This window comes from Equus asinus, chromosome 15, assembly GCF_041296235.1.
Source record: "Equus asinus isolate D_3611 breed Donkey chromosome 15, EquAss-T2T_v2, whole genome shotgun sequence".
Taxonomy (NCBI): domain Eukaryota; kingdom Metazoa; phylum Chordata; class Mammalia; order Perissodactyla; family Equidae; genus Equus; species Equus asinus.
The window spans coordinates 6,820,208-6,845,231 of NC_091804.1; the positions used below are offsets into that span (position 1 = coordinate 6,820,208).

At 43.7% G+C, this 25,024-nt stretch overlaps 1 protein-coding gene across 9 annotated transcripts in view; it reads left to right on the top strand.

Moving 5' to 3' along the window:
- Window positions 1-23,390, top strand: part of DZANK1 (double zinc ribbon and ankyrin repeat domains 1) — an 88,995-nt gene extending 65,605 nt beyond the window's left edge. For 7 of the 9 annotated variants that reach the window (XM_014855903.3, XM_014855936.3, XM_044748014.2 and 4 more), the window contains 8 exons: window positions 7,127-7,230; window positions 9,216-9,290; window positions 11,130-11,226; window positions 11,673-11,773; window positions 12,852-12,932; window positions 13,438-13,565; window positions 22,079-22,153; window positions 22,557-23,390. In XM_014855903.3, the coding sequence (XP_014711389.1) occupies window positions 7,127-7,230; window positions 9,216-9,290; window positions 11,130-11,226; window positions 11,673-11,773; window positions 12,852-12,932; window positions 13,438-13,565; window positions 22,079-22,153; window positions 22,557-22,680 (785 nt within the window). In that variant the 3' untranslated portion in view covers window positions 22,681-23,390. Of the gene's footprint in view, window positions 1-7,126; window positions 7,231-9,215; window positions 9,291-11,129; window positions 11,227-11,672; window positions 11,774-12,821; window positions 12,933-13,437; window positions 13,566-14,339; window positions 14,502-22,078; window positions 22,154-22,556 lie in introns of those variants that run through there. The other 2 variants (XM_044748016.2, XR_006513833.2) reach the window with 2 other exon arrangements.
- The last annotated feature ends 1,634 nt before the right edge of the window (window positions 23,391-25,024 follow it).

Sequence of the window (25,024 nt, forward strand, 5' to 3'; positions counted from 1 at the left end):
ATAATCACAGCTTTGTCCCTGACAGAGCCCACAAGATCATACTTGTCCACTATAGGTCACAGCAGAGCTATGGGTATCTTCTGCAGTCTGTCGTTAGCTCACCTAGCTGTGCTACTTTTGCCCCAGGGCCTTCCCGCCTTGCGATTGCCAGTCAGGACCTCTCCACTAGTGCTGTGCAGAGGCTTTTGCTGAGGCTGCTGTAGGAACCTGGAGTTCCCCCCTGGGCTATGTAGCCATTTCACCGGAGCTCCACTCTGCCCGACTCCACTCTCACGGGATCTCTGGGAGCCCCTTGCCTCATCTGGGACCTGGCCAGAGTCTGTGAGCCTGATGGTGGCTGGTAAGCTGCTGCCTGGTGGGGAATTCTGCTCTAGGGAGCTTCCTGGTGTTCCCAATGCTGGGCGGGGCCTCCCTGCCAATGGCGAGCAGAGGCCCTCCCTGCTGGGGGAGTGCGGGACCCTGGAGCGTCCACCTGGGCCACAGAGCTGGGTGCTGGAGCTCCAGCCAGTCCCCAAGCACGTCCACGGGAAGTCCGGGCGCCCCCTGCACCGACCCATGTGCCAGAGACCGTGGACCCAGCAGCAGCTTGAGATCTTTCTCTTTTTTAAAGTAGGCATTTACAACTATAAATTTCCCTGTGAGCATTGCTTTCACTGCATCCCATAAGTTTAAGTGTGTCGTGTCTTCATTTTCTTTCAACAAAGTTTTAAAAAATTGCTCTTGTGATTTCTTTTTTGACCCATTTGTTGTTTAACAGTGTGTTACTTTATTTCCAAATATTTGTGAGTTCCCTGAATTTCTGTCCATTATTGATTTCTAGTTTCATTCTGTTGTGATTAGAAACATACTTTGTATGATTTCAATCCCTTTAAATTTATTGAGACTTGATATGGGTTAACATATGGTCTATCCTGGAGAATGTTCCATGTGTGCTTGAGAAGAATATATATTCCGCTGTTTTAGGGTGAAGTGTTCTATAGATGTCTCTTAGGTCTGGCTGGTTTGGAGTGCTGTTCAAGTCTTCTGTTTCTTGTTGATCTGCCTAGTTGTTCTATTCATTTTGAAAATGGGGTATTAAAGCATGCAACTATTATCATTGAGTTGTCTATTTCTCTCATCATTTCTGTCAATTTTTGCTTCACATATTTTGGTGATCTCTTGTTCAGTACGTGCATACATGTTCATAATTGTTCTACCTTCCTGATGACTCTTTTATCGTTATAAAATGTCCCTTTTTTTTTTAAATCTGGTAACATTTATTTGGTCTTAAAATCCATTTTGTCTGGTATTAGTATAGCTACTCCAGCTTTCTTATGGTTGCTGTTTGTGTGATGTATCTTTTCCCATCTTTTTACTTTCAATCTGTTTGTATCTTTGAATCTAAAGTGTGTCTTCTGTATTTTTTATCTGGTCTGACAATCTCTGTTTTTTGATTGACTTGTTTAATCCATTCACATTTAATGTTACTGTTGATAAAGTTGGATTTATGTTTTCCATTTTACTTTTTGTTTTCTAAATGTTTCTAAGTGTCTTTTTGTTCCTCTGTTTCTCCTTTACTGCTTTCTTTTGTTTTGCATATTTTCTAATGTAACATTTTGATTTCTTTAATGATTTTTTCACTATATATTTTGAGTTGTTGCCTTAGTGGTTGCTCTAGGGCTTATCTTATACATCTTATCAGAATATGCTTCAGATTTATAGTAACTTAATTCCCATGAGATATAGAAATGCTACTCCTATATAGCTCTAGTCCCTCTTACTGGTTTTATAGGTGTGTATAACAATAATACTTATCTATCTATATATGTTACAAACCCCCCAAAACAGTTACATTTATAATTGCATATAACCTTATGTCTTTTAAAGATGCTGAAAGAAGAAAGAGCTATTATGTATTTATGGCTTTTGTTATCTTATCCTTCTTTTTCCCATTTCTAGTTCTCTTCATTTATTCCTGTGGATTTGAGTTACCGCCTGAAGTTGTTACCTTAGCTCAATAAAGCTTTGCTCCCACCCACCTCCTTTGTGCTATTATTGTCCAATATATTACTTTTCTGTATGTTATAGGCCAAATATTACAATTATATACATATTAGGTTTTACTTTATTTAATTAATTTTTTTTTTGAGGAAGATTAGCCCTGAGCTAGCATCTGCTGCCAATCCGCCTCTTTTTGCTGAGGAAGACTGGCCCTGAGCTAACGTCTGTGTCCATCCTCCTCTACTTTATATGTGGGACACCTGCCACAGCATGGCTTGCCAAGCAGTGCCATGTCCACACCTGGGATCTGAACCAGCGAACCCTGGGCTGCCAAACTGGAATGTGCGAACTTAACCACTGCGTCACTGGGCTGGCTTCTACATATTGTTTAATACAATTTTTTTTAATGTTTGTTAAGAGAAGAAAGAAAAAGAAATATGCATTTATAATGTCTTTTTAATTACATAGTTACCTTTAGCATTGCTCTTTGCTTTTTTATGTGTGTAGATTCACATTACTGTCTGGGTTGTTTGCTTTTAGCTTGAAGAACTTCCTTTAGTATTTCTTGTAAGATGCATCTGCTATCAATGAATTCTTTCATTTTTTTTTTTAATCTGGTAATGTCTTCATTTTGCCTTCATTTTTGAAAGAGCTCTGCTGGGTATAGGATTCTTGGTTAACCGGTTGTGTTTTTTGAGCCTTTTGAATATGTTATCCCACTATCTTCTGGCTTCCATGATTCCTGGTGAGAAATCTGCTGTTAACCTACTGCAGATCCCTTGTATGTGATGAATCACTTCTCTTTTGCTGCTTGCAAGAGTCTGTCTTTGTTTTTGTCTTTTGAAAGTGTGAGTATAATGTACGTTGGTATGGATCCTACTTGGAGTTTGTTGAGCTTCTTGGATGTGTAAATTCATGTCTTTCATCAAATTTGGGAATTTTTAGCCATTATTTCTTCAAATATTCTTTCTTACTTTTGCTCTGTCCCTTCTCCTGGGATTCTCATTAAGCCTATGTTGGTATGCTTGTTGACAGTTTCCAAGGCTCTGTTTATTTTTCTTTGCTCTCTGTGTTCTTTGCATTGCATAATATCTATCAATCTATTTTTTAGTTTGCTAATTCTTTCTTCTGCCAGTTAAAATTTACTTTTGAGCCCCTCTAGTGAATTTTTAATTTTAATTATTGTACTTTTTTTTCTACATGATTTCTGTTTGGTTCTCTTTTTATATAATTTTTATGTATTTATTAATATTCTCTATTTCACAAGGCATTATCATAATACATTCTTTTTCTCCTTCATGCATAGTTTTCTTTCATTCTTTGGACGTATTTATAATGACTACTTTGAAGTCTGTTAAATCTCTGACATATGATCGCTCTCACAGTCAGTTTCTGTTGCCTGCTTTTTTTTCCTGTGCATGGTGGATTAGAGTTTCCTGTTTCTTTGCATGTCTCATAATTTTTTGTGGAAACTAGACATTTTAAATAATATATTGTAGCAACTCTGGGTACTGACTTCCTCTCCAGGCTTGTTATTGTTATTTGCTTGTCTGTTTAATGACTAGCTGAGTCATTTTAGTGAACTCTATTTTGCTCCTCCAGTGGGAAGCTTCTGATGTTGCTCCTTGGAGAGTGAAGTCTTGGCCATGCACCCTGTCATCCCAGGATGATAGTGGTTTTGGTGAGGCTCTCTTTGTCTCTTTCCCTAACCACAGTTGGCCGTTAAGTTCTACTTATTGCTGGCTATTGCTCCATTATTTTCATCCATGCTCTGGGGCATAAATTGCTCTACAGACTGATCCAGTTAAATTTGAGATTCTTTACAGGGATAGTTTTTGTGGTCAGTGTTTGAGATATTTTTCAGACTTCAGGAGACCTCTTCTTAGCTGTTTATTTCTCTGGTTCTCTGTGTTAAACTTGCCAGTGTATGATTTAACTCATATCTCTAGTGAATTTACCAGTCTTCTTTTAATTGCTTTTTACCACACCATCCATTGTTTTAAGAGCATCATTAGGCTTGAACTTCCCCACACTCTGTTGCAAATGGAGTAAGTTCCTATGGAGATTTGAAGCTCTCTGTTTTATGGCCTCCCTCTTCCCTGTGCGAAATATGTGAGCAATGTTCTGGATCAGGAGGTGGGGACAATGGCATGTTTCTCTCAGAATGAGACCCCTCTTCAGAAGCTGGGCTCAGTGAAGGGGAGTACAGCTGTCACCTCTGGTCTTCCTGACTTGCCTCTTCTAGCATGGGACCCCTGGTTTACAAATAAGCCAGGATGAAGGTGATCTAGACTCCACTATTCTCAGTATACCCGACCCAAGGTAGAGCCTCCATCCCATGAATGGCAGGTAGGCCAAAAAAGGGAGCCCCCACTCTCAACCACGCTTGCCCAGAACTTGGTCTCTACAACAGGTAGTTGGGGTAGGATGAGAAATTCTGAAGTTCTGTCCATCCTGAGAAGATACTCTAACTCTCCAGCTGGGAGGAGAGGGAGCCCTATGTTCTTGGCTACACACATCTGGAGTGAAGTTTTCATCATGCTCCCTGAGAGAGGGGAGGGAGGGAGTGGGTCATGGTTCAAACACTGCAGACTCTCACTGTTCTGAGTTTTAGTACCTTTCCTTCATTAAATGTTTCTTAATTTTCTGTATATCCTTATAAGCATTTCCAGAGACTTTAAATGGTTTTTATTTTATAGTTTCACTGAGGAGTAGGTCTGCTGAGCAATTCAGGATGCCATGCCAGAAGTTGATCATCTCTAGCTCTTCTCTTGCCCTCTGGATTTCCCAACTGGGAGTCAGATTGAGCTCTTCCAGGCCTAAGTGTAGTGTCAGTCCTGTGGTATGTTGTCTGCAGAGATGACCAGAATGATTCCTCCCATCCCTATGTACGCTCAAGAGTAAGAGGCTATTTCCCTTCCTTTCAAATATGGACTGGCCTTGTGACTTGCTTTGACTGATAGAAAGTGATAGAAGAGACACCATGACAGTTCTGGGCCTAGGCCTTAGAAGGGCTGAAAGCTTCCACTTACCCCCTAGGAAGACAGCAAAGAAGTTTAGGATAGATTACCAAGTAAGGACAGAAGCCACATGGAGGAAACAGAGACAATCCAACCAATAGCCAACACAGAGGCTACAGTCATTTGATCAGGTGCATGCAGCAGTCATGAGAAGAGAGGGTCCAGCCAGCCCAGCCAGCTCCCAGCAGTTTGTGCCATCTTAGCTGAGGCCTCAGCCATGTGGGTGAGATAATCTTGGATCCCTCAGTCCCAGCTGAGATGGCTCAGCTAACACCATGTGGGTTAGAGATGAGTGATCCCTGCTGACAACTATCACATTCTTGACCTACAGAAGTGTGAGCAATAAAGTGGTTGATGTTTTATGCCACTGAGTCCTGGGGTGTTTTGTTTGGCAGCAACAGATAATAGAAACTGGTCCTCAGTTTTCTATAGCAGAAGGCAGTCCTCTAGAACACCCTCTTTTATCTTCAGGTAGAAGGGAGCAGACCTCACCCCCTCAAAGGAAGACTTACAGTCACAACGACCCTTTCCAAAGGACCCCCTTCACCCAGTCCAGCCTTTCCACAAAGTCCTCTCTTGATGCTTTTTTATAGTTGAGATTTGATCTTGGATTGTACATCTGTTGTGTTGTAGATTCCTAATCAGAACCTATGTTCAACATACTCCTACATTCATATTTATTTATTTCCATATTATCTATGGCCATTAGGATATAAGCTACTTGAGGGCAAGAACTTTGTTCACCCTGTATCCCTAGCCCTAGAATAGTGCATGGCACATAGTAGTCACTCCATAAATATTTGGAACGAATGCCTACATTGTGCCAAGTACTGTGCTAGGTCAGTGTTATCTCTAGTGTTATCTCAGTTACTCATGGTGGACTCTCATGATGCACCATGCTGGATCCCCTTAGCTCGCTCAATTTCAGTGCAGTCATGGTGGTCCCTTCCATACATCATTGCTAGAGAGGTGCCACAACATCTCTTTGCTTTGCTGCCTCAGACTTTCTCTAGAGCCACAGAAGGCTGTCTATCCATAAGCAAGTACAACTTGGGAGTACTGAGGAGTTCACACTCCTCCATCACTTGTGCTTACCAGGGTCACCTTCGTAAGAAACCACCTGTCCTAAGTCTTTGTCTCAGGCTCTGCTGTTAAGGGAACCCAAGCTAAGACACTTAGATTCTCTTATTTAATGCCACAGTAACATATGAAGTAAGAGGTTTTAGTCCCATTTTATAGGTAAGGAAAGTAAGACCTAATTAGATTTAAGTCTGTCTCAAGTTCACTAAACTAATAGTAAATGGCAAATTTAGGATTTAAATGCAGGCTGGTCTGAACTCCAAATCCTGTGCTCCTTCCATGAAACCATGCTGGGTGACCTTGCAAAAGCCACCTGATTGCTCCTGGGTTTAGTTTCCTCATTGGTAAAGTGATGAGGTGAAATGCAATGCAGATGCAAGTGCCACCAGGGCAGAACCAGAAGGTAAAGGCAGGCAGCTGGGTCTGCAGGGGCTGTGGCTGATTGGAAGGCCCGTGCCCTGTCCAAAACTAGTAAGTACCTCTCTGCGTCAGGCAGCTGCGCCTGTGCAGGAAGGCGGGCCCAGTGCTGCTGCTTCTCCCCGCTGCACGTGAGAAACCAGAAATCTAGACTCATGTGAAACCTCCCAAGTTAAATGGTGGCAACTATTTCAAATGTGTTTTAAACCCTATGCAGACGAGAAAGGAGCAGAAGGGAACTTTTAGGAGTGGTGGAAATGTTCTATGTATTGATTTGGATGTATACACTTGCCAAAACTCAAAGGGTACATTTAGCACAGGTGTGTTTTATTAATAAGTTCTATCTCAGTATGGTTAATTTTAAAAGAATAAAAGAAAAAGGCGCTATGTGCAGCAATCAAAATATGTTCTTTTGAGATTCTAGAATATTCTATGATTAATCATAAGTAAAAAGAAGCTGGGAACAAAAATGGAACTTATTTTAGTACATCAAGTTTCAGTTAGTAAAAGCCATTTTAAAGTTTGGCAAAGAAAAAGAACCTCTTTGAGAATGCATGTTCCACGCTAGGATTTTTCTTTCTTAACCTCAGAAGAATTATCCATGTGGGTGGGTTTCTCTTCTTCTTTAGGATACTGGAGAAAACAGTTGGATCACATCTCTGCTCACCTCAGGTCTTATGCTCAGAACAACCCTGAATTCCGGGCCTTGATTGCAGAACCCAGGATGGGAAAGGTGGGCGAACCCTGCCTGGAACTTCCACTCCAGAGCGTCCCGTGGGATCAGACTGAAGTTACGTTCTGTGGGCTTTGTCTGAAATTGCACTTTGCTGGGCTCCTTTCCCTTTCCCGCCTGCTTTCCACACTTCCTTGCTGTCCTCTCCTGCGAGCATTGCCTTCATGAGTCACTCACACATGAGTCATGTCTCAGGGTATGCTTCTGGGCTCCTGCTCTAAGACAGTAAGACTGTGAACATCTCATGCTTTTAGATGCCACATGCTGTGAAAATTCTGATGGTCAGAGCTAAAAGACCCAAAATAGTCTGGTCCAGCTAAATTGTACCCTTAAATCCCACAGTATATTAACAGCAATAGTAGTCATAAGAGTTATAACAATGCACTCATTATCTGCATTGTCCTCATCCTCTCTATCCCTCATAACAAACCTACAAAAGAGGAGTATTCCCTTTGTGGCATTCTTTTAAAAATGACCACAAATTCTTTGACAATCTTCCCTTCAAAAGACAGTCTGTGTCCCCTTGCCTTGAACCTGGCAGGCTTGTGACTGTTAGACTAACAGAGTATAGTGGAAGTGATGGCATGGGACTCACAGGGTGTGGTCCTGTACAGCCATGCAGCTTCCTCTTGCTTGGCACACTCACCTCCAACACTCCTTCCTGGAGCCCAGCTGCCCTGCTGTGAGGAGCCCAAGCCACATGGTGTGGTGACAGATAGGTGCCCCCATCTGCAGCTGCAGCTGAACCCAGTCCTCGAGTCATCCTGGCTCAGGAGCCAGACAGATGAGTGACAAGACTCTAGGTCATTCTAGCTCCCAAACATGAAGCCACCTCCAGCCATTTGAGTCTTCCCAGCTGAGGCCTCAGACACGTGGAATGAAGACCAGCTATCTTTGCTGTGCCCCGTCTAAATCCATGAACATAATGAAATGGTTGTTTAATGTCACTAAGTTTCAAGTGGGTTTTTACACTGCAGTAGATAATCAGAATAAACCTTATTTGACACCCAGAAAACTGGCTCGGAGAGGTTTGGTGATCCGTCGCGGACTGCAGTGCTGGGTCTCGAGGGATGTGGGATCTGAAGCGGGTCTGTCAGGCCCTTCGCCCCAAGCCCCTTCTCTGGCACTACACTGCCCTTATGAAGAGACACCTCCGTGAGAAGACCTTTTCCTCTGTTTGTCATGAGGCTAGAAGGAACCTTTAAAAATCAGCTTGTCCACTCCCCTGCCACCAAACAGGCCAATATTGAAACTATGTCATTGTCAAGTCTTGCTCACTTTCCTTTGATAATCTCCTTTGGTGGTTTATTAATTCTTTGGCCTCATCCAGGGTTCTGCAAACTATGGCGTGTGGGGCAAATGCAGCCTGCCACCCGGTTTTGTAAATCAAGTTTTATTGTATCACAGCCACACTCAATTATTTACTTATTGTCTGTAGGTGTTTTTGTGCTAGAATGTCAATAACCCTATAGCCCACAAAACCTAAAATATTTACTGTCTGATTACTAAAGCATTTGCTGAACCCTGGTTGATCTAAATTCCTCCCGCTACTTACAGAGAAAGCTGCTCAGCTGTCATACTTGGCCCTTGATTGCCAAGGCCTGGCCCCCCAGGACACCTTTTCCCAGGTGATGACATCCAGCCATGTGGCTTGATTAATCTTAAAGTGTGTCTTTTGTAGAGAGTATAAATTTGAGTCTTGCTGTCTTATTCAGTCTGGCAGTCTTTGCTCTTGGATGGGAGTATTAACTTAGTTCATTTATAATTAATGGAGTTTTAGATGTGGCTAGATCTGTGTCGGCCATTTTGCTATTTGTGTTCCATTTCATCTAGTTTTTCCTCCTCTGTTTCTCGTTTTTCTGCCTTTTTTGTGTTAATTAAATATTTGATTAAATTTACAGTTTAACATCTCAGAATTTCTTGGCTGTTGCTCAGGGCGATGAGTCCCACACCCAAGGTTATAAATTCTAATATTTTTTTAAAAGCTAATCTCTGCTACTGTCCATGAAGATGGCTATGAAGTCAGCATCAGGCTGAATTATGTTCAAGTCTCAAACAAAGTGAGTAAAACCTTCAGAAGTTGTTCGTTTGAGAATTGACTGAACTAGTAAATTGTAGCTTATAATTTATTGAGATGCTTCTGTGTAATCCATGGAAAGGACCAGTTTCAACTATTATGAAACTTGACTGTAGGCCAGTAATTTCATAGAATTAGATCAATTACTGAGCTAAACCTCAGAGAAACCAGCTTTCAGGCACATAAAGATATAGTAAGACAGGAATTATCACCCACGCTATTGGTCCTTTAGTTCTCAGGCTTATTTATACTCACTGAAGTCTGAGTATAGGTGACAGACAAAAATGTTTGCTGATATGTACTTTGACCTATTTGCTTAGAAAAAATAAATCAGACTTTGTGGGCCATGTCTCCCTTGATCTGCCCTCTTAGATAGTGACTAGAACATTGCCACAGAGCCTGTGAGGACAAATGTTAATTGATTGATATTGACAGCTTTACTTTCATTGGACAAGAAGCATGTACAAAAGAATAATTAATGGATTGAGAAGATGGGTAAAGAAGGCAAGGGAAAGGAGGGGAACTAGCATTTATCAGGTCCTGGCCTTGTTCCCAGCAGAGTGCTAACAGTTTCTTTAAAATTAGTATAGGCACGTGGGCCCTGCCTAACTCAAAGAGAGGCTGGGGGTATCCAGTGGGATAATGCACAGGACAGTGCTTTGAAATCAAGTAAAGCACTAAAGGCCATGTTTTTGGCTGTGTGGCTAGAGCAGAGCTTGTGTCAGGAAGGTACTTCAGGAGAAGGGGAGTGAGGGATGCAGGACAAGGCAGGGAAAGAGGCTGGGTGAGCAGGCGGATGCAAATGAAGCCTAGCTGTAGCCTGATCCACGAGGAGCTCCGGAGTATGAATCACACCACAGAGCTGCCCCCAGTTGAGGCAGGAGGGGAGGGACATAACCTCTAGGGCACGGCAGCACTCATCTACTGAGGGCATTGGCTGGAGAAGAGGGTCGGCTGCGAGCTGTTAGCAGCCAACCCAACAGCTGGCGTGGCTGTGCTGACCAATTAAGGAGAACTGGGGGGCGGGCACCAAGAGCATCTACAACATGCTGTCTATCAAGTACAAGTGGAGTAATTATCCCCAGGTTTAATATGTGTTTTTTCCCTGCCTGTGTGTTCTGGTGTTCAGGAAGTAGCAATGGTTCCCTATGGCAGGAGTAGGCAGCCGTGTGAGGCTGGGACAGGAGGCCATGCTGTGGAATCTGTACAAGTGGATACAGGATTCCAGGTCTGGCCTATATGTCATCTATCTTCGTTTTATACGACATCCGTCTTACCTCATTGTACTTTCACAACATCCCTTTGAGGTAGATCATAATATTTCCACTTTACAGGAGTGAGGAAATTGAGGCTCAGAGAAGTTAAGCAACTTGCTTCTTCCAAGGTCCCTAAGCTAGTAAGTAACAGAACCAGGATTCAGACTGTCGCCTGAGCCTCCCCATCATGCCATCTTAATTCTAACACACAGGAGGGTTTTAAGCAGAGGAAGGACACAGTTACTTCTAAATGTGTAACGGTAACCAGGGCACCCATGTGGAAAATGGGCTGGAAGGAACCTGTTGGGAGGTTGTTACAGTGGTCCTGGTGTGAGAGGAGGGGCCGTGGCTGTAGTGATGGAGGGGAGGGGCCAGACTGAGGCAAATGGACCAAACTTCATGGTGAGTGAGGGCGGCGTCGGGAAGGATGTCCAAGCTGCAGGCTTGCGTGTCTGTGTAGAGAGAGCTGTCGTTGCAGAAAGAGGAGCCGGCTCCAGGGAGGTCGTTCTTTCTGCTGGGACGCAGCAGCCTCAGCATTCATGGTGTTTGACTTTTTCCTTGGCCAGAACCTTAACCTCAACAAGGCGGTAAATTTCAGTGACCACCTTCTGAGCAGTGTCACCGAGGCGGGTAACGGGCTGTTCGGCAGCAGGTCGAGCTCCGGTGAGTTGTACCCTTCCACTGATTTTAAAACAATTGACCGGGAGTACACTGACTTGGCAAGGATGGCAGAGAATTGCCTAAAATTTGCCAGCCCAACCCAGACGTCTGATGTTTCCCTGCCAGGCATTTCCCTCCTCTGGCTTCCCCAGGCAGGGGTGAGACTTTGGAAATCTTTCACAGAACCTGGGGAGATAAACTTGGGGGGTTGCTCTTTGGGGCCTAAAGCCTGCAGCCCCTTCTATAGCCCTGCTTCCCACCCATCCTCTGGTTTCCGGACCGAGAGGAGTGGCTCAGGAGTCCTTCCTGCCAGCTTTAATCAAATAGAAATTGCTGTAAAAGCTGTTTGATCCTTCTGACTTCCTGAGGGACATGGTGGTGGAGTGGCTCTTCACATGTGGAGAGTGGCAGGGGGCTTCACTTTGGTCTTCTACTCTTTGTCATTCCAGTGAGTGACTACAGCCATAGCACCTCAGACACCACTGAAAACGTTAAGAGGACAAAGAATTTCAAGACCAAGAAATTTGAAGCAAAGAAGGGGCACCTTACAGTATGTGTGCCCCTTGGTCCTTAGCTGTCCTATTTAGCCTATCTACTTAACATTCTGAGATTTCTTTAAATGGAAGAATACTTTTTGGGCCAGCCCTGGTGGCCTAGTGGTTAAGTGTGGCATGATCTGCTTTGGCAGCCCGGGTTCAGTTCCCTGGTGTGGACCTGCACCGCTCGTCTGTCAGTGGCCATGCACTGGTGGCAGCTCACATACAAAAAGAGGAAGATTGGCAGTAGATATTAGCTCAGGACAAATCTTCCTCAGAGAAAAAAGAAAAAGAAGAAGAATACTTTTCATTTTCTGTTCCTTTTTAATAACAGTGTGTTTTTATTTTATGGAGGCAAAATCCTTTAAAATTATTAATTAGAATTATTTTAAAGTCCTCATCAGTTCTGTTAATCACCTGTTTCCTCCAGGGTCAGTTCTGTCTGCTGGTCTTTCTCTTCTTGTTTTTGGTTTATCTCAAATCTGTGCTGATCCTTGGTTGTCAGGTCATGTTGACAAATAAAGGGCTAGTTTGATTAGCACAGGTGCCTGGCATGGGTGCCCAGCATGGGTACGTATGTGGGCCTGAAGTCGCTGTGTGGGTGGCTGGGCATGCTGGGATTGCCCTGAGGGTGTGTGGGCGGGGCAGGGAGCAGCAGAAAGCCTTGGGCCCCCTAAGTTGCCAGTGGATGAAGGTCTTCCCTCTGGGTGAGGGTGGTGCTGTGACATGCTCTAGTGGGTCTCATTCCTGGATGGAACTGTCTTTCCTTCTTTGTCCCACCAAACCCTGTCCTGTGTCTGTTGTAGAGGTCTGGGCTCTGCCTTCTCCCTTCTTGGGCCCCAGTGCTCTCAGTAGAAGGTGTGTATTTGTGCTGCTGGCTGTTGAAGACCTCGCACACATGCACACACACTCACGTATACACACTCACAACACAAGCACACAAACACACATGCTCACGCTCACCTGTCCCCGGGGCTCAGAACTTAACCTTGGAGAGGAGGCATTTGCCTCGAGGGTTGAGCCTGGGCACGTGGGACTGACAGTATGAATATTTTGTGGCAGTGGAAATGACCACGTTCTGTAATCCTGCAGCCTGAAAACAGGCTCCTGCTGAAGGAAGTCGGACCCACAGGGGGAGGAAGAGTCTCTGTGATTGAACAGCTGCTTGACGAAGTAAGTGCAGCCAAAAGAGCCAGTCTCCCTGGGGATTTCAGCCTGGTGTTTCGCTTCTGTCTCTTTCATATGGAAGTTCTGTTCAATACTGTGATAGTCACAGTGCCATTTCATTAAAATCTGAGAATGGATTAAATGGCTAATCAAAAGCTTTACGTGAGTTGTTACCTGTTGCTAGTTTTTATAGCAATGAAAATAGGCAGAAAAGTGCATGTGAGCCCAAACAACATGCATGAGAGCGTACAGAATCCCTAGCCTGTGACCCCGTGTGACCTTCATGTTACCTAAAGAAGCGAGATTGTAGGGGTGCCTGCCCCTCCTTCTGTGGGGACTTGAGTGACTTGGCAGCTCTGTCCGTTATAGGTTGGGTCTTGGGGTTCCTGCTTCTCTTTTGATTCAAAGCAGTTTGGTTCCATCAGGGAAGTTTGTTAGACTAAAAGGATGGCAGTTGGATGCTGTTGAGTGCAGGGTGTTGTGACCAGGTGTCCTTGTCCATGTGCTGCAGGGAGCAGATCCCAACTGCAGTAATGATGAAGATCGACCTCTTCTCACCGTGGCTGTTATGAATAAGCACCATGAAGCAATTCCAGTTCTTGTGCAGAGAGGAGCAGACATCGACCAGCAGTGGGGACCGTAAGTGAAGCACCCTGAAAGAAGGGTTCTGGCGCCATGTCACAGGCAGCTAGTGCCTCCCGGGGCTCTGCTGCAGCAGAATCAGTCTACATGCGCGCTCTGTTCAAGCTGAACCACTTAAGAATCATTTTAACCCATGTTGGCCTTAATAATAGACATAAATGCTTCTATTTTCCAAATCTGGGTAAAACAATTTTTAAAAATAGACTATTGGATTGCCTAATTTTTAGTAGCTTTTATAAATGACAATACATTTTATCAACTCACAAATTTATACTGTTGTGGGGCCATCAAATCCTTAGGCCTTGACATGTTAAGCAGTGTTTGCATCATGATCTGAGTTGTCAAGACCGAGAAGGGAGGAGAGGCCTCAGTGTATTCCTTATAGAAATATACCCATGAAGTTAATGTACACAGAAAACCTTCTGTGGTTGTCTCTGGATTCCACTACCACTGAGGAGGGGACCTGTACCTCTGAGTTCGCCACATCATCTCCTGGTGCCTTGGTTTTGCCAGCTGTGAAACAGGATGGAGAGATACCATGGCATGTTGGGTGGTCTTGTTACTTTCCCATCTTGGTGCTGTGTAGCCTCATGATCTCTCCCAGCCTTGTGATTCTAGGATTCTCTTGCAAATTGCTTTGGAAAACTGGGTGGAAAGTTCCTTGAGTATGGGTCCTTCATGTTAACGGCTTATATCCTGCTGACGACATTGTTGAACTAGAAGTCTTCTAGAGAAATTGCAGGTCTGACACTACTACCTCTTATTGTTAAGACAGGGCCGAGGTCTGGGTCAGTGACTCGTCCGCTGCGTGTGTCAAGCCAGCACAAGGGCCAAAAGTTAAATTGCTTTGCTTCTGTTTTTCTCTGTTTCAAAATTTCCTCCAGTGTTTTTATTTAAAATATATCCCTGTTAATTTTTCTGTGTGTGTTTTTATAAGTTTCTGTCCAATAGGACAACTGTATCAGTAGACATGACCCCTTTTTTAGTTTTATTTTATAGCAGGCTGTTTGGCATGTTGGCGTACATATTTGATGGCTGGAATGTACTTTCCCAAATTTTCTTAGGGTTTATATTCATCATACATTGTCAACTTCATTTATCCCACACTTGTATTATCACTATCAATAAAATAATGCTACCTTGTTTTGTGTTAAAGTATACTTTATATTTTTATAATTCAGACAAGCTTTTCTTATAGCATTTAAAGATAATGCTTGTGGTTGATACAAAAATCTCTTGAGCACATTTTGAATTGATGCTGAAGTATGGTGAGTTTTGGCTTTATGAAAAGTCCAGCTAAGGATGAAACTACTCTGGACATGGAACAAATTACCAGTTTTTCTTTGGTGTTCCTCAGTTTCCATGTTTGCTTCATCACCATTCTACAAATTGACATTTATCCATATGTGATCGCATTGCATTTCTACTGCATCTAACCCTGTGGTTATACCAACTATCCGCATGGTGCATAATACTCCTTTGTCACTCCTGCTGCATTATCATGGTTACTATTAGCAGAATTTAGCTCACATGGTGGTGGGTGGGGAGCTAGACTGGAGTCCCTCCCCCACAAGAGATCACAGAGCTCTCTTCTTCCTTTTCAGTTTATGCCAATAGAAGAAAGCAGATTTTCCACTGAGAGCCAAGTTCTGCTAACTCTGGTTTATATTTGTTAGTTTGAAGTATTTAGGCCTGGGTCACCCTGGCCTCTGCCCCACAGCTGGACCTCTGTCGATCCAGGAACACGACCTCAAGTTTCCATCACCCTACTGCTCTTCAGGCATAAGCCATCCAAAGATCTGGCTTTCCTGTAAAAGAGGCTCCATGAATTGTCCTGTAGCAAACCAGGATTAAAACGCTCTTTCCCACCCTGAACTTGTTTGGCTAGTGGAGAGAAGCAGCCAGGATGGTCTCCACACAAGAGAACTTCCATTGAATAGCTTGGCGAGCGGGAAGCCCCTTCCTTGTTTCCTTGTTTCTGGTGACGTGTGTGTATCATTCCTCCCAGAATAAACTCATATTCTGTAACAGAAAAGAAACAGCTAAGGAGAAGTACATATCCTCCACCAAAGCTGGTACCGCTTACCAGCAGACTTCAGAAGCACTGTTGCAAAGTCTCATTGGGAGAGGAACATAGAGAAGTGTTTGCTTTGGGACAATAGCTGTCCTTCATGGCAGTTTCAAACACTCAGTCTGTTAGCTCTGCCCCAGCAGCCAGGTGAGGAAATGGCAACCATCAATCTACTTCTTAGACGTTCAGCTGTGGAGATTTGTTCTATTAGGTAATTCAAGATTTACAAAGAGAATGTACCTTAATCCACCATGGTACTTAGATTTGAATAAACAGTTTGAGTTTGTGCATTAATAGTAAAGTTTCTTTAAAATACACATTCATGGAACACTACAGTGTACCTGCTGTACAGAGCATGTTCTAGAAGACCTGATGAGGTAATACCAAGCTACTCACAGGAACAAACTCACAGGGTGTCACCTCTACTCCGAAGCATGGGGTTCTGATGAGAAAGTGTATTCCATCCAGTGCCCTTGCCATATCGAAGTTAGGTTGTTTGGGGAGCAATGTACAAAATTAGAGTTGGCAGAGTCACAATTTATTATTTTCCCAAACTGAACTGTGTATATCCTGTGGTTACACAGGAAATAGCCCGCGCAGAAATCCAGCCATCAGCACTAGCCACCTACCCACCCCCATTCAGGGAATAGAATGCATAGTCTGCTCTTAGTTTGGGAAGAGTTATGAAGGAAGAGGATCGTATGTCTACTTAGGAGATGCGACAACCCCATGAATATATCTAAGTTCAAATGGTAAATGCCTTATAAAGACCCAAGGAACTCGAGGGGTGAAGTGACACAGTAAGCCATATGCCACTAGGGAGGAAGGAAAGATGAAAGATAAGGAGATTGGTGTCATTGGTATGACTGAGGCATCCTTTGTCAGTGCTCCCATCGCATGCTGTGCACTCACAGCTACGTCCTCAGCTCCCTGAGAGAGGAACAAGCACTGTGTCACATGTGACATGATGGCCCTGGCGCCAATGGGGGCACCAGACTGACACTCAAATATGTACTGAGTAGACGAACAAATAATCAGTGACTGAGAGCCGGGCAGAGGTAATCTGAAAGACCTCATGAGAAGTGTAAACTTTGAAGGTGAACACTGAGGATTGTGCTAAAGGACAGGGGGAAATAGACTCTTCTGTGGTGACAGAGGACAGTCTGGAGACAGGAGAGAGCAAAATGTGGAGAAAATGAACATTGTCTTCTTGCTAGGTCTTTCATCTATAAAATGGGGAGAATAATACTTGTGTCATAGAGTTGGTTGGAGGGTGAAATGAGATCATGTATTTGTAGAGCCTATGAAGAGCCTAATAGTTAGACATTAATAAATGGTAGCAGTCATGATGCTGTGATTATGAAAAAGGTTGATCACCAGGCTTTGAATGCAAAGTATTGACCGCACGATGATTGCCATAGGATATGGGGAAGAGCATGAGTTGGGCCTGGGAGAATAGTCATGGCAGTGCCTTAAAATAACAGAAGCCTAAGGGCTGGCCCCATGGCCGAGTGGTTAAGTTCGCGCTCTCCACTGCAGGCAGCCCAGTGTTTCGTTGGTTCGAATCCTGGGCGCGGACATGGCACTGCTCATCAAACCACGCTGAGGCAGTGTCCCACATGCCACAACTAGAAGGACCCACAACGAAGAATATACAGCTATGTACCGGGGGGCTTTGGGGAGAAAAAGGAAAAAAAAATATAATAAAATCTTTAAAAAGAACATAAACCTTGGGTGAAAGGGTTAGAACTGGTTAATAAAATGTAAATTAATTTAAGTTCTATTGTTAATACATGTCACCAAGTCTTCCTAAGCCTGAGTTTTCATATTAAAGAAAGGGTATGATGTATTCTTTTAATACACCAAACTCTAGGAAGATGAACTTGATAAGTGCTTCTCATACTCTAATGTGCATATGAATCACTCAATGATCTTGATAAAATTCAGTAGATCTGAGGGAAGGAGGCTGAGATTCTGTATTTCTAACATGCTCTCAGGTGATGCCAATGGTCCAGGTGCCACAGTTTGAGTAGCAAGGATCTAGAGACTGTTCTTAATATGCAAGAGACAACTCAACATGGCCCTTGGTAAGGAGATGACCTCACAATGCTGTTGGACACAAGGGATTTTTCCCCTGTACCCGACAGGTCAGTTATATTGATCTGATAAAACTACTACTAAATAATATCATCACTGCCAACAACAACAGTATCAAGGCCGATCCACAAATTTAGTTATTTGAAGGAACTGTCTGTGTAGAACCAATGGGCAAATCTTTGGAAATTCTGTCATAGGCACATAGCTTTGACATTTTCACCTATTGCCTCTGGAGAAATATGAGGACAAACTAGCTGATCACACCATTCAGACTTCCTTGACACCAGGAGCCTCGGCCAAATAAGTTATTTAAGTAGCTGAAATTATGTGAATGATAAGATCTAAAATTAGGTAAGATCTAACATCATGAGGGTGGTTTGATGCTTAGAGTGCTGTTGCGGTGAAAATCAGTGACAGTACTGAGTTTCTAATTTACTGTAGAAAATGGAAAGCCATCTCTTTAACTGGACAGTTCAGATTCTGATGCCCAAAGCAGGCAGAGGATTTCCCTTGCACAGTTGGATAGTGGAATTTATACTCATTTTTACCTGAAATTCTTGCAACTCATGGGTTTCAATCTCGAAGACAATACCTCTTCCCTTAATTTGTTTGTCTGTTCATTCTTTTCATTGATGTTTCGTTTTACTGGTGGTTATTGAGCACCTGCAATGTGCCAGTCACTATTCTGGGTGATGGACATACAGCAGTGACGAAGACAAAGTTCCTTCTGTCATGAAGCTTACAGTTTAGTGGAAGACACAGACAATAAACAAGTAAGCAAACGGATAAGTAATTTTAGAGAATAAGTGCTACGAAGAAAATAAAGCCAGACAGGAGAGGAGAGAGTGTTGTCAGGAGAGGCTCCACCCCTACCCCCCAGGACCAGAGACACAGAATTCATCTGGAACGGACTTGCTTTAGGCGCAGAACAGTACTGGGGAGTTTGTTCACCAACTTCATTCATTTTTGGTCCATGCAAAGTGAGATTGCCTTATTTGTGATTTTTAAATTGTGTATGTTTATGAAAACATTTCTTACACGCCAAATAACATTGTAATTTTATCAAAGTAAGATGTGCACATGACTCAGAAATCAAGTCCTATGGAAGGACTTAGCAGACCTCCTCCACCCTTCCTTCCTCCCAAGTCTTTGTCCTCAGGAACAACTATATTTAAATATCTTAAAGTTCTCCTGGGAGTAAACTACATCTCTGTCACTTAATAATACACTTAAACTGATAATTCCCGATTTAGCATGCTTAGACATTTTCTGTTGATTCTTGCCGTGACAGGTGATGATTCGGCTCGATGACTCCACCTGATCATTTCTACCCCCACCTTCAAGTTTTGATCATTCTATTACTACTTTTCGTTCCTTTATTGATTACTGTTATAACTATAAATACAATGCCTAAACTGCTATATTTTGACCGTCATCTTTCAATGGTGTCTCTTAACTACGTTGTATGTAAGTGTATATAAGTGTATATCAGCTCTCCCTCCCTCTCCTTCCATGTCACAACTTGATTAGCCTATGCTTACTCTTTACAAAGCTGATCACAATTATATTTACTTGGGTTAACATAAGACTTCCATTCTTTGTCCAAAAATTGATTCCAATAGTTGAAAACCACAAAGAGCAATTGCATTATGATGTTACATAAATATTGTTCATTGCAGAACCAAGTAGTATGTGTGATTACAGTTTCCTGTTTGTGGGTTCGAGATAATGACCCCCAGCCCACTCAAAGTAGAATTTTCTTAGCAGAAATGTCAAATGAATTCTCCTTACACATCATGAATTATTCAAAATCATGTCGCATTTCATTTTCTTTTATAAACCATGAATAACTTGCGTAATCTTTGATTTTCCTGGAATTCCTGATTGCCTTTGTTTTTTCTGGTTTGAAAAAGAACATGTCTTCACCACGTCCATAATCCTATCTGATTTCTTACTTTTTCAATGCCATTCTCCTTAGAGACATTCTTCTTGGAGTACAGGTTTCCCCCACTATCCAAAACTAGAGCATGCCTATGAAATCTTTCATAAGCTAAAATAGCATAAAATGAAGAAGCAACTACCATTAATTTATATGGGTAAATTTTTGAGTGTTCTCAGACCTAAAAAATAACCTACCAAAATAAATCAAGGTAAAACTCAGACGCTGATAGACCCAGTTCAAAACTTTGGCGTTTTGATGCTGAGATGCTGAGTCTAGTTCCTGGGAAAGGAGCTCGGTGGCTCCATGCTCGCTGCTCCAGGTGCCTGCTGCCTCTGTAATAGTTGGCAAGTGCTACTTTTTTTCGCACAAGAGAAAATCCTCCTCGAATTTTTTGCAGTTAGTGAAAACAGGTACCAACCACTGCAAGTCTTTTGTAAAAGTGAAGTGGCATGACGCGAACTTTCGGATAGTGGGGCAAGCCTGGATACTTCCTACTCGGGTTTGCTAACAGCTCTCCAGCCCTGCCGCACACGGGTCAGTGTGGGATTCCTTTTCACTTGAATCCACCTGTAGTTGTTGCTCACAGTTTCCTCTTTACTGGCTTGGACCCTTGTCAGGCTGCAGTGTGGCCTCAGGCAACTTCTTCAGAAAGGCTGTGTAGAAGAACCTTCCTGAGTCCTTGAATGTCCCAAAATGACTTTCTTTTGTCTTCACTCTTGATTAATACTTTGGCTGATATTAATTTCTGTATTCAAATAATTTTCTGTCAAGTCTTAGACAGCCTTGTTCTCTTGATTTCTAGCGTCCAGCATAGCCCATGAAAATTCTACAGCAAATTCCTGTTCATTTGTGACCTATCGTTTGTTCTTTCTGGAAGCGTTTGTCCTCGAGGTTCTGAAATTTCACAAGGGTGTTTTTGATGTGCTATTCTTCATTCACCCAGTTGGCCCTTTCAGTCCGAAAAGTCACATCTTTCTTCAGCTCAGGGGACATTTCTTCTATTATCTCTTTGGTATTTTCTCCCCTCCGTTTTTTCTGTTCTTTCCTAGGATATCTATTAGTTGGATGGTGGACCTCTTGAAGTGATCCCCTGTATCTTCCTTTTTTCCGTGTTTTTCATCTCCATTTTTCTTTCTAAGAGATTTTTATTAACGCTTCTATTGAATACTTTTTATTTCAACAATCATATTTTTACTTTCTAAGAACTACTTTTTGTTCGGATTTTTTCTTCCTCTTAGCCTCATGTTTTTGTCCAATGTTGTCTTCAGTCATTCTGAGGATACCACGCAGGTGTTCGTCTGCTTTCACTCTCTTATGTTTTTGTGTCTTGGTTTTTCTCTTTGAGGCTGCAGGTTTTTCTCAGATGTCTGTGACCCTTTGTTGTCCTTCCACGTTTGGGATGGGGAACGGGCTAGCTGAGCGGGAATTCCGTGTGTGTGAGTGGAGCTCGTCCACTGGGGAGTTTTGTGGGTAGCTGAAGCTGCTCTCAGGCTGGGACAAGTGGAAGGCTTCCCTCTGGCCGTGGCACTTGCTGGCCTGGTTCTCACCAGAGGCTCTATGTATCTTCTTCAGAGAAGCCACCTTCCTTTTTCTCCCTTGGGATAAATTTCTGGCTGCAGGTACAGCTGCAGGTTTGGGAGTGGGGTGGTGAAGTCAAGGGAAAGGGCAGGGCCTGGGAGAATGCAGACCTTCAATTTCTCATCCCATTTCTACTCCAATCATGACTTCCACATTCCATCACTCCTGCCACCTCCGATCAGGAGCCTTTCCTGAGTTCTCAATGCAGGTACCACCGCATCCTCCATTTCAGCCATCCACTGCTCCCTCACTGGGCCAAACCTGACCAGGCAAGGTGGAGAGACAGTCTGGCATACAGCAAAATATGCTCTGTCTGACCTCTCAGGCTTGCCCTCTGGGTTCTAATTGGTGTTTCCTTTCATATCATACAAGCCAAATTCTCTGAAGCCAAGGTCGTTTTCCCTGCTCAAGAATAAGAGCCTCAGCCCTGAAAGGTTATTATCATATAGACAGGGCCCAAGAGGTTCAAGCAAGGGTGAGACTATGTCCAGTATGTTCCATGTTACAATATGTTCTGGCAGGAAGTTTATTAAAATGGTATTTATTAGCATCTATTAAATCAGTTACAAAACAGATCCTTATGTGGTTTCTCACTTTAAAAAATGAGTGTGTTTATAGACTTTTCAGTTTCTGTCTAATATCAAAGCTTACCCACCAACACAGTATTCTCCAAGGGAAGAGGCAGAGAGAGGAGACTCAAGAGATTGTCCCAGGTTAGTTATATAGGTCAGTGGGTGAAACCAAGGCCCCTTGGGTCATGTGCCTCCTCTCCAATTTCTTGATGATGCTAAAGATTTAGGATGATTTGTTCCCCCCAAACAGGCTCCAAAATACAGCTCTTCATGAAGCAACTCTGCTTGGCCTGGCAGGAAGGGAGTCCATCGCTGCTTTACTGCGGTACGTTCCCTGGCCTCTGGGGGAGACTTCTGAGGGCCACAGTGATCCCTCTGCTGACGTGTGATGATTTCGGAGGGCCCTGAACAGTCAACCTTGTGAATGGGGGCCACCAGCATACGGTGGCTCCTGGGCACCAACGGCTTCTAAAAGCACAATGAAAATGTTGTCCCCCTTAAACACACTTGGTTGTAGGACTTTGATGCAATGGGGACCAATAGCCAGGATTGACATTGAACATTCGAAATCATAGAGCCTCTCAGAAGATCTCAGGGTAGAGCCACTCTTGAGAGCTGGGGTCATGGTGGCCTCTTGGGGACAGGTTTGGGAAGGTGGGGCCAGGAGGGAAGAGCTAGGCCCTCAGATTCAAGTACCCGACTCCTTTTCTCCCCCATTTCCTTCATAGATGCAACGCAAGCATCCGAAAGAAGAACACAAGAGGCCAGACAGCGTACGACCTGGCTCTGGAAATCGGGGACGACCTCGTCACCTCGCTCTTTGCTGCTAAGCTCAGCCTGGATGACTCTTAGACCCAAGGGTCTCTGTGGGGCTTCACTGAAGGAAACGACCCAGCTCAGCCTGTTCTCCGTTCATTTCTTTCTGAAATGTGTGCTTGAGGTTTGGGAATTGAAGTTGAGAGGAACTCACAGATTTCTTTTTAAATTATACGACAGTGTAAGCCACCAAGACCACGTGGACGTTTCCCAATATGCCCTGGATGGTAGTGAAGTTAATGTGTGGTTTCTAATGGTTTATTGCTGCTTATTTTAGAATTTTCTTTTAAGTTTATTTTCAATAAATAATAATTGCACATGGTTCAAAGTTAAAAAGGTATTATGTAGTAAAAAAAGCTTCCTCCCATCCCTGTCCCACAGCCACCCGCTTCCCCTCCTCAGAGGCACATGATGCCAGCGTCATCTGTGTTTTCCAGCAGTAGTATAGGATTATGTAAGCACATGTATATAATACATGCATATGTACATAGAGAGTATACATGAACCATAAATAGAGATAACACATATATAGCCTTTCCCCTCTTTTAAGACAAATAGTAGCAAAACACACACTGTCCGCATCTTGTTCTTTTGCTCAGTGTATCATCTAGGTGGTTCCAAATTAGTACATGAAGATTGAATGTATTTAAAATGTTTTTTTCTTATGTCAATCTCATCAATGTTCCTATTGTTATAGTTTGTTCTTTGATTGACAAGCTTTGAATAAACCATTTGCAGGAATGTGTAATTTTGTCTTATTTCCTTTTTCAGATGGTTATATCAATTTTTGGGTGGTAACTCTGCAGTGTTGAGGTTCCTAAATTGTTTCTGTTAGCGCATGTAAAGAGAATATTCATTAATTTAGAGTAATTAATTCAGCACAATAGATAGTAGACTTTGCTGGGGTGGTTGCTGTCATCACTGCCTGCGCTGTATTTCCCTGTGTGGGTGACTTTCCGTAGGGAGGACAGGCACAGAGTCGTTGGAGTCCAAGCCCCTGAGTGGGGTCAGGTGGTGCGAGTGCTGGCTTTCCCCGTCAGACCCTCGGTAGTCTGTGGTGGGAGGCCGCTACAAGGGGAGCCAGAGAGCCCCGCAGAATGAGACCGTCTGGTTTGGTGGCTGAGGTGGTTCACACTGTGTCTACTTAGCTTAGCGGGGATGACCTGTCCCAGAATTCTCTTCCTTTATGGTTCAGTTCATGGTTGGCTGCAAGAGAAACTGCAGATTCCAGATTCAGAAGGTGGAAGTGAAGCAATGGCCACCACGCCCGGAGGGTGGATTAGGGCACCAGACGCTGCTGTGCCGCCCACCCCACAGGCTCTGGAAGTGACAGTCAGGGACGAGGGTATGGAGTTCAAGATCATTTTCCCCAGACCTCAGGGAGCAGGGAGGGCCCCATGGACCTATGAGTTCTAGAACAATCCCCTTGGGGCTCTCGGGGGTAACCTTCATACACTGAGTGCAGGAACCACGTCTTCAGTGCTCCTGGTGTTTGCACGCTTAGTGGAAGGTCCTGCCCTGTTTACCCAGAGGCCCTCCTCGTGCCTGCTCGTCAGACACAGGAATCTGCAAAGCATGCCATCGACATCTCCTGTTAGGGTTTTCCCTTTCATCAAAGCCGACTACCAGCACAAGTCACCCCTGAATTTCACTCTTTCAGAATCAAACCTGATGTAAAAAGTGAAAAGGTAGCTTCATATTTAAGCTACGAGAATGCAGGGTTACATAAAACATCATATAAATGAACTACATGTTTTCAGGAAAATTAAAAAACATGTTTTAAGGCAAGGGCCTTTCCGATTTCAAAAATCATGTTATTTCTTGTCCTTAATGAAGCTTTATTTTTCTTTCCCTAATGATGCTGTGTCAGGGCTTGATCAGGGAGCAGAACCACCATACGTGATACTGAGTAAGGAATCGGACGGCATGCAGTTGTGGGAGTGAGTGAGTCTGATCGTGGACCTCAAGTCGCTGTAGCTCACAGGGCCACAGTCAGGAAGAAAAGGTGGGTGTGAAGTGGGGATGAGTGAGGACAAACTGAAACCCACAAGGACACAGCTCCCTCCTCCATCCTCATGGTCACAGGCGTCTTGCAGGAGACGCCGGTGCCCTTCACCATAAAGCTTGTCCTAGACTGGGCTCTCCAGAAGCAGGTAGTCAGACTGTTCGGATGGAAGAGGATGTACATTCATTGGGGATCAACCTCTGTGAAAGGAAGAAGTGGGATTGTGCAGAGGGAGAAGTTGGCAGTGATGCAGGCCTGACAAAGCCTCAGCCACTGGTGGGGCCGGGTGCTGGAGGGGGGGCTGCCCATCAGTGTCCCCTGGGCCTTGATAGCTGTAGCGAGCCAAGGAAGGGTGAAACTTCAGGTGAGATAGCT